General features: G+C 36.4%; 1 protein-coding gene across 2 annotated transcripts in view; it reads right to left on the bottom strand.

Moving 5' to 3' along the window:
- LOC107744303 (voltage-dependent calcium channel gamma-6 subunit-like) overlaps nucleotides 1-10,132 on the bottom strand; it is a 20,299-nt gene that overhangs the window by 4,008 nt on the left and 6,159 nt on the right. Inside the window, exons 2-4 of one of the 2 annotated variants that reach the window (XM_016557873.1) lie at nucleotides 7,971-8,425; nucleotides 7,189-7,500; nucleotides 952-1,026 (exon numbers count right to left, since the gene is read on the bottom strand). In XM_016557873.1, coding sequence (XP_016413359.1) covers nucleotides 952-1,026; nucleotides 7,189-7,500; nucleotides 7,971-8,016 — 433 coding nt within the window. In that variant the 5' untranslated portion in view covers nucleotides 8,017-8,425. Of the gene's footprint in view, nucleotides 1-951; nucleotides 1,027-7,188; nucleotides 7,931-7,970; nucleotides 8,426-10,132 lie in introns of those variants that run through there. The other variant, XM_016557874.1, reaches the window with a different exon arrangement.

Below are 10,132 nucleotides of genomic sequence, written 5' to 3'. Positions count from 1 at the left end.
TATCTTTATTGAAGTGAATTACGTATAAATCGCCTTCATGCATGAATGAATGATATTTTTGCAATTTTACACATAATAATCCACGATGATCACATTACACAAAACTGAAATTGCACATCAAAATAACACATTGTCAATATGTTTTGAGACCCCCCAAAATTTCACAAATCACGTTTTCAGGGGAGCACATGTCTTATTAAGGGGAGCCGAGCTCCCCCGTAGTTCGCACCCTGATTGTAAGCCTTCATTCACGCGCAAGCGCACGAAGTGCAAGCTCCCCCAAAGTCCACGGTATAGTTCGAACACTGCCTGGAACACTAACTCAATAACAGTTAACTGATTTTATACAGAGATAATGTTGAGATTTTTAGTGAATAATAACTTAAACTTCAGTCTGTTTCACACAAAACTATCGTATGAATTCAGAGGACATGAAATATAGCGTATGGACCACTTTTACCAGTTTTCTAGTGCTTTTGCATCGTTTGATTGAAATTGCATGAAAAAATGACTAGTACATTCTTCAATATGTCTCCTTTTGTGTTCCACAGAAATAGTGTTTGGAACAACATGGTGAGTAAATGATGACAGGAGTTTCTTCTTTTTTCTTTTGGTGAACTATACCTTTAAACGGCCTAGCCAAAGCTGTTAGAGGGGGTGTCCAGATACATTTGGGCATATATTTTGTTGGGATATTCAAGAATTATCCCAATGCACTTGTAAACTTAAATATGATTTAAACAAGAAACAGAGCTCAAGTATGATGAATTCTTCTGCATGTACACAGTATGGGATGTGGAGAGATGATGAGACATGGAGAAGGGGGAGGAGACAGAAACACATGACTAATTTTCAATGAGAGAAACAGCGTGGAAGGAAAGAAAATGAATAGATGAGAGAGCACATCGATGGCAGAGAGGAAAGAGAGCAGACTATACAGGAAGAACTTACGTTTTTCTGTTGTTTTCTTAAATATGACAGCATTCTCTCCAGAAGTGTAGAATTTAAAGTATGTGCAGTTTGATTCTGAGGGCGAGAAATGAGACAGTGAGAGAGAAGAATGAGACAGTGAAGGTGAAGAATAAAGATCAATCAGAAAAACAAAAAAAGGCACTTGAGCTCTCTGGAAGCCCTGTGAGGGTCATTGTGTATTAATGTGCCGAGGACACAGAGCAGCCCTCTCACATATGGCACTGAAAGAACAAGAGAGACGGAGAACGAAGCAGATGGAGAGGGAGGGAACGAGAGTGAGGCAGATGGAAAGAGAGGACGAAGGGCAGAAAAAGGAAGAACATACTCAGGTTAATATATACAACATCAAATCCACATTCACTCTCTCTTGTCCTCTGCATCTTGTCTGTTGTCTTCTAACATTTCCATTTTTTTTCACTCATGTCCTCTATATTTAGACTTGAAACCGGGCAGCAGTCAGATTGCAGTTTATCCATGCGCAATATGACTACCTTTCTGCTTTAACTTTGACCATCTTTTCCACAACTTTCACCTAATTAAAAATGATAATGATCAAATTGTATATAGTCATAAAACAGCCGTGGCCAAAAGTTTTAAGAATGACACAAATAATAATTTTCACAAAGTCTGCTGCTACAATGTTTTTAGATCTTTTTGTCAGATGTTACTATGGTATACTGAAGTATAATTACAAGAATTGCATAAGTGTCAAAGGCTTTTATTGACAATTACAATAAGTTTATGCAAAGACCCAGTATTTGCAGTGTTGACCCTTCTTTTTTAAGACCTCTGCAATTCGCCCTGGCATGCTGTCAATCAACTTCTAGGCCACATCCTGACTGATGGCAGCCCATTCTTGCATAATCAGTGCTTGGAGTTTCTCAGAATTTGTGGGTTTTTGTTTGTCCAACCGCCTCTTGAGGATTGACCACAAGTTCTCAATGGCATTAAGGTCTGGGGAGTTTTCTGGCCATGGACCCAAAATTTTGATGTTTTGTTCCCCGAGCCACTTAGTTTTCACTTTTACCTTATGGCAAGGTGCTCCAGCATGCTGGAAAAGGCATTATTCATCACCAAACTGTTCTTGGGTGGTTGGGAGAAGTTGCTCTCGGAGGATGTTTTTGTACCATTCTTTATTCATGGCTGTGTTCTTAGGTAAAATTGTGAGTGGGCCCACTCCCTTGGCTGAGAAGCAACCCCACACATGAATGGTCTCAGGATGCTTTACTGTTGGCATGACACAGGACTGATGGTAGCGCTCACCTTTTCTTCTCCGGACAAGTTTTATTCCGGATGCCCCATACAATCAGAAAGGGGATTTATTAAAGAAAATGACTTTACCCCAGCCCTCAGCGGTCCAATCCCTGTACCTTTTGGAGAATATCAGTCTGTCCCTGATGTTTTTCCTGGAGAGAAGTGGGTTCTTTGCTGCTCTTCTTGACGCCACACTCTGAAAAAAGATGGTTCTTTAAAGGTTCTTTGCATGCAGTAATGGTTTTATTAAGAACCATAGCATTCTGAAGAACCCTTTTATGCTGAAACGGTTCTTTGTGTTAGAGTTTAGGGTTCTTTATTCCCGCTCTTTTGTTTTTCAAATCTGTAACTGACAAAGCATCTCATTTCTGATTTTCTGGAGTTCAGTGATCCAACTACACAGACTGTCAACACACTCTTGACAGGTAAATGATTTCATTCTTAAATTTAAACACAAATTTTACTTTAAAATTGTAACTGGTTTCCAAACAAACATGTTCTTATCTTTTTTTAGTTTTTGGTCACATAAGTGTGTGCAACTCTGCTAAGCTGTGGAAACTTCTCTCCTCTTCTCCACAGATGTATCACATCCTACAACCTCATCATCTGCAGAGAAAAATCGCCACTTAATCACACCAAAATGATGGACTTAAAGGCATCATAGAGGATTGTGATTGTTTCACTGAAACTTCTTTCATCACATCTATTTTTTGTTTTACTTCATGTATTTATTCATGTTCAATGTCAATTGTCATTCATAAATGTATTCAGCTAATAACTGTTGTTAAGAGCACTGAATGTCAATTTTGCATGTCAATAAAAACATAATTCACACAACATGCTGCTGTTGTGGTTATTGTTTTAATGTAAAATCCTAACCGAGGCTATACTCTTAAGATTCCTCATTACTGATTTTCTGGAGCTCAGCCATCAAACTACACAGACTGTCAGCACACTCTCAACAGGTAAATAATTTCTTTCTTAAAATGTCTATAAATGTTAACGTTCAAATGCCAATTGGTTTTTCTGTCTGTTCTCTTTTTAGTTTACAGATGCTGTCACATCCTACAACCTCATCATCTGCAGAGAGAAACTGCCATTCAATCACACCAAAATACAGATAATGATTAACTTAAAGGCATCAAGAAGTTTGTGAAGATGTGTCACTGGAGCTCGTCTTCAATAAACTATTTCATGTTATATTTTGTTTTAATTATTTTAGCATTCATTTATGTTCAATGTCCATTTTCATTCATTAATGTATTATGCTAATAACTGTTGTTAGAACAGTCATTTTTGCTACAATTTCACGTCATTAAAAAAATAAAAGGTACCTAATTGACACGTCGTTGTTGTTTTTATGTAAAACCTTAACAGACACTTCAAGATATTATAAGACCAATATTAATAAATAATATATACAAATATTAATGTACTAATATTAATGAAAAACTATCACTAAAAAGGTCATTTATAACACCATTTAGGTCCTATATGGCATTTTCAAAGCATGGTTCTATATGGAACCCTATAAAAAAGGTTCTATTTAGCACTAAAAAGGGTTCTGCTATTGTTACAAGCCGAAGAACCCTTTTCTGGTACTGTTTAGAACCATTTTTCTTAAGAGTGCAGGCTATCCTCCAAAAGTCTTGGCCTCACTGTGCGTGTAGATGCACTCACACCTGCCTGCTGCCATTCCTGAGCAAACTCTGCGCTGGTGGTGCCCCGATCCCGCAGCTGAATCAACTTTAGGAGACGGTCCTGGCGCTTGCTGGACTTTCTTGGGTGCCCTGAAGCCTTCTTCACAGCAACTGAACCTCTCCCCTTGAAGTTCTTGATGATCCGATAAATGATTGATTTAGGTGCAATCTTACTAGCAGCATTATCCTTGCCTGTGAATCCCTTTTTGTGCAAAGCAATGATAACTGCACACGTTTCCTTGCAGGTAACCATAGTTAACAGAGGAAGAACAATGATTTCAAGCACCACCGTCCTTTTAAAGTTTCCAGTCTGTTATTCTAACTCAATCAGCATGACAGAGTGATCTCTAGCCTTTACCTCATCAACACTCTCACCTGTGTTAATGAGAGAATCACTGTAAAGTTGCTTTGCAATGATTTGTATCGTGAAAAGTGCTGTACAAATAAACTTGACTTGACTTGACATGATATCAGCTGGTCCCTTTGTGGCAAGGCTGTAATACAGTGGAAATGTTTTTGGGATTAAGTTAATTTTCATGGCGAAGAGGGACTTCATCTGATCACTCTTCATAACATTCTGGAGTATACACAAATTGCCATCATAAAAACTGAGGCAGCAGACTTTGTGAAAATTAATATTGTGTCATTCTCAAAACGTTTGGCCACGGCTGTAGATAAAAAAAAAAAATCGAATCATACACATATACATACATTTTATACATACATACTTTTCATTTTGGAGATTTTATGTGCTTTTAACATTATTTTATCATATTTAAAAGCAATTACATATAATTAAAAACAATTATATTCTAATTAATTCATTGATTTAGTCACAAATAATTGCATATACAAATATTTGCTGAGAAAAGCCCCGAAACTGAGAAAATTCAAACACACTATTCAAAGCTATCATTGTAAGCTTTAACTAGACATAAATAAAGTGTCTTTAGAAGTCAATATATTGTTTGTTTTATTTTCACACCAGTGAACATAAACCAATCACTGACCTACAGTCCACAGCAATTCATATTTTGTCAATTCGTTCAAAGTTGATTCAGGGTCACACATAACACATTCTTGCATTTCCCACCTATGCTGATTTTTTAGCTACACATGAATCGCAGTCATGTTTTTGCCCATTTTGTTGTATCTTGTTGCTTTTTTCTAGCATATCTCACCAAGAAAGTCACATTTCAAGAGACTTTGTCAAGTTAAAAGAATTTAAACATCACTTTTCAATATGGTATGAAAAATCCTTTTTATGTGCACACTATTATTTCCGTAGGGGTCAAAGGGCATGATTAAATGCTTATTGTTTTTTTTATTATTATTATGTCATGTTTTATAATTAGACAAATAAATATAATTTCAATGTTTTATATATTTACATAAATGTAAAAATACTAATGTTTAAATAAATATATATAATAATTGTACTAAATTATTTTGTCAGCCTAATTTAAATACACGTACTCGGCACACACATGCACATTCAAATAAGGTCACTGCTGTGAGCTGCACTAGATATGATTAGCATAGAGCTGGTAATGTAATATTGAACAGATCTCTTAAAAATGCATCATGGAAGTCATAACTGAGAATGGAATCAAGGCATCTCTATGGCAGGGTTGCAGCATTAAATCATTAAGACATTTTAGTTATCAATAACAGTATGTAATATGTTCGATGCAGAAACCAAACTAGTTGCCTTTTCTCTGAATTGGCCAAATCTTTCCCAATTTGGCAGGAAAAAAAATGGCCCAAAATGTGCTGTTCTGCATTCTCAGCTAATTTTATGATCTGACAGGTTCAAGTAGAGAGTGGAACTGTTCCTTAACAGAGCTGGCAGTCGGACCAGTGGCACTGTTACAAGAGACATCATCACAGTCCTCTGGGCCTTACAAACTGAGGCAAATGAAGCTCCCTGGCTCTCTGTTCATGTGTGTTGTTACGTGAGAGGTAAGATGAATATCACAAACCAGAACACTAAGCAGCTAGTACTGCGTCTCAGAAAGTCAACAGTCATTAATAACATCACTGTTTGACTGTAGGTGTGCTGAATGCTGCTTTGTGTCTTTAAAAACAATTCTGCATGATTTGCTCCTCCTGCTATATACATATACGAATGCTATATAATGTGCTCACATTTCCAACAATAGCCTAAAACTCTTTTGTGTATGTGTTTATTCATTTAGTAAACTTTATAATTTCTTTATTGTTCCTTATTATTTTGTATTTTTATCTCATGATTTCAGCCTCCAGTTTCCCCAGGAGCCAAACAAACAACACACTGGTTTGGTAGGCCAGGTGTGTAATATGGTGAGTATATTCAGAATAGAAAACTATCATACTTTCTACTGAATTCTACACTGTGCAACTTTTTAAAAATAGTATGTGAAACAGAATGCATTATGCAACAAGAAATGCTTTTAACAGCATTATGCTGCATGTTTAATTTATCAAGTAGTGTACAAGTATCATATCTTGGAAATAAAAACTGTTTTTTGCATTTTAAATCACATTTTTATGTTAATAATAATAATGATATATTATCCAAAAAATAGATTCCTGTTTACTTGTAGTGTATATATTATATATATATATACCTAAATAATTTTTTTTTTTTTTTTTTTACAAGTTTCTTATGCTTACCAAGGCTGCATTTATTTAATAAAAAATACAATAAAAACAGTTATATTTGATGATTATTACAATTTAAAAGACCTGTTTTCCATTTTAAAATTCAATGTATTCCTGTGATGCAAAGCTAAATTTTCAGTCTTCAGTGTCACATGATCCTTCAGAAATCATTCTAATATGCTGATTTGCTGCTCAACCAATATTTCTAATTATTATCAATGTTACAAACAGCTGTACTGCTTAACATTCTTGTGGGGAGTAATAACTGATAACAAGTGAGAACCAAATCAGCATATTAGAATGATTTCTGAAGGATCACGTGACACTGAAGACTAAAGTAAATAGAAAGCAGTTATTTTAAACTGTAATCGTTTTTTAACGTATTTTTGCCTTGGTGAGCTTAAGAGACTATATGTTTAAATAGTGAGCCAAGTCAAGAAACAGATGTTAAAATTCACAGCACATATTACAATTTGAGCACACTGCATTGTGGGATACAGTATGCAGCAGTTCATCCAGATGTTATGCATACAGAAAATTTGCATAACAGTGAGAGAAGTATGGTAGTATTCTGTTCTGAATATAGACAGTGGGTGGATGAGTGAGTATGTACTCTCACCTCCAGGTAGTTCTGCAGGTCCACAGCTCTCTCTCTCCGGGTCAATATCTGACACCCATAGCGTGCGAACGCATAATTTCCAAAGGCCGTAATGTGCCATCTCACATGTCTGGTTGTTCCTGGAGTGTTTTGGCTGAGATAACTCCACCCAGAACTCTGTACCCATGCCAAGTACCGTCAGAGTCACGCCTATGAGGGCGACAAAAAATGCCAGCTTGATCTTGCCCTCCTGGCTGTCACTCATTCGAGGGGGCTTCAGCCGTTTACCTGAACGCCCGCTCTTACCGCCAACTCCACCCAAAGCCGCCGTACCTACTCTCCCGTCGTCTTCCTGTTGCAAAAAAAAGTTGGACCACATGGCAGCCACAAGAGTTGGAGATGAGAGGAGGAAATTCCCAGAGGCAAAGTCAAGAAAGGGGACAAACAAATAACTAAAGCAAAAAACAGGAGACTAGAGAGTCTGGAGTTAGGCGGACGGATAGATAATGAGCACGCAGAGAAGTATATTAATAGAAAGCTCAAAAAGGAACAGGAAATGATTACAATGTTCTGTGATTTAAAAAGAATCCAGCGTGCAAGAAATTCAAGTGACAGGGGGTCATTTCTGAAGAGCGTAGAGTGGGAATTAACTGTCGTCTACAAACACAAGACGGTTTGATAAACTAGACAGGAATAATGGGTAGATGAAAAGAATAACTTGATGAGAGACACTGGATCGAGGCCTTATAGAGCTGTAAATAGATGATGCCTCTTACCGCCAACTCCACCCAAAGCCGCCGTACCTACTCTCCCGTCGTCTTCCTGTTGCAAAAAAAAGTTGGACCACATGGCAGCCACAAGAGTTGGAGATGAGAGGAGGAAATTCCCAGAGGCAAAGTCAAGAAAGGGGACAAACAAATAACTAAAGCAAAAAACAGGAGACTAGAGAGTCTGGAGTTAGGCGGACGGATAGATAATGAGCACGCAGAGAAGTATATTAATAGAAAGCTCAAAAAGGAACAGGAAATGATTACAATGTTCTGTGATTTAAAAAGAATCCAGCGTGCAAGAAATTCAAGTGACAGGGGGTCATTTCTGAAGAGCGTAGAGTGGGAATTAACTGTCGTCTACAAACACAAGACGGTTTGATAAACTAGACAGGAATAATGGGTAGATGAAGAGAATAACTTGATGAGAGACACTGGATCGAGGCCTTATAGAGCTGTGAATAGATGATGCATTCCTTTTTTTGATGAACCTGCAGAAAAAAAAGAGAAAAAAAAAGACTAGTATTCAAAACACAGAAAATAGCAGAAGGACTGAAGAATAAATTTATCAGAGATCTACAATTGATCTTTCCCTTTAGTCACTATTTTTATTTATTTTTTATAATTTGCCAATGGGGTAGAAAAACTATTACTACTGTTACTTACCACTTCTAATTATTTGAATTTTAACTCAATTCTAAAGTTTTAATTTAATTCTAACACTACAATAAGGATGAAATTGTTATTCTTTTGTTTATTGTAATTTGTGTAGAATTTGTTCATTCACGACAAAAGCCTAAAAAATGAAGCTTTTAATTTAATTTAATTTATTTTTTAAAAATATCTAATGAAATTACAATTCAAATTATTATTTAAAAGCATAACAACACGTCTTGTTTTTAGAGAACCTTGAAAAGTTTTTTTTTTTTTTTACACCCTTGATATTTTTACTAGAAACAAAACTGCAAAACAAGTATGCAGTTGCATACACTACAGTACTTATTAAATAACACAATGTTTTTTTGTGTTTGTTTTGTTTTTTTCTTTAAGGTCACAACTAATCCAGTAATTTGTGGCATAGAGAACATCCTTAAAAGGATAGTTCACCCAAAAATCAAAACACTGCCATAATTTACTCACCCTCAAGTTGTTCCAAACCTGTATGGGCTTCATTTATCAGAGATCAACAACCAGTTGATGGTCCCCACTGACTTCCATAGTATGGAAAAAATACTATGGAAGTCAATGTGCACTAGCAACTGTTTGGTTACCAGCATTCTTCAAAATATTTTGTGTGTGTGTGTGTGTGTGTGTGTGTGTGTGCTCAGCAGAAGAAAGAAATGCATACAGATTTGGAACAGCTTGAAGGTGAGTAAATAACAGAATTTTCATTTTTGGGTGAACTATCCCTTTAATACCTTGAAAACAACATTATACCTTTGTCCTCTGTTGAGTAAACAAACAGGCAGTAAGCTTACAGAGAAGATTAATATGGGTCACGATTAGGTCACATTGTCTAAGAATTAGCTATGCCAGATGCGACTCCAAGATATCAACACATACGCATAACTCAGCCCACTTTAGCCCTGCCTGTTTGATCTGTGCCATTTTAAGGCCTCATAAATACCCCAGCATTACGTGTACAGAGAACTATTAGATCTATGGACAGAGAGTTTCAAGGTGTGCGCCATTCTGCTACTCTAAAAAAAGATGCGAGAGCAGGAAGAGTTTAGCATAGACCGAACAGACTGAGGGATGAAACACAAGGTTGTTGAGCATAGAGGCGAAAAGAGGAGTCAGGTGGAGCAGTAGGTGTTAATTCATGTATGACCGGCAAAACAACAGAGGGTCTAAAGTCGTTATCACCAGTGTTGGGTTAGTTACTCAAAGAATGTAATATATTACTCATTACTAGTTACTCCTTTCAAAAGTAATATTGTGACTTTACTTATTACTTTCTGGAAACAGTAATTAGTTACACTACTAGTTACATTACTTTTTCTTCACGCCCCACAGAAGTTGTAACTGTGTATCTTCCACATAAAATTCTTAATCTAGAATGTTACTAACAACATATTTCTGCCTCATCATTTGACCAAAATCCACATTGGATCGCAGTCAGAAGTTATTACAAACACTCAATATTGATTGGTAGTGACATTCAAGTAGAAGTGTTGTATTAATCTCATTAATTGTCA

The sequence above is a fragment of the Sinocyclocheilus rhinocerous genome, unplaced genomic scaffold, assembly GCF_001515625.1.
Source record: "Sinocyclocheilus rhinocerous isolate Xijiao unplaced genomic scaffold, SAMN03320098_v1.1 scaffold137, whole genome shotgun sequence".
NCBI lineage: Eukaryota > Metazoa > Chordata > Actinopteri > Cypriniformes > Cyprinidae > Sinocyclocheilus > Sinocyclocheilus rhinocerous.
The sequence above is the reverse complement of the archived record's forward strand: the minus strand, read 5'-3'. Positions and strand labels throughout refer to the sequence as shown.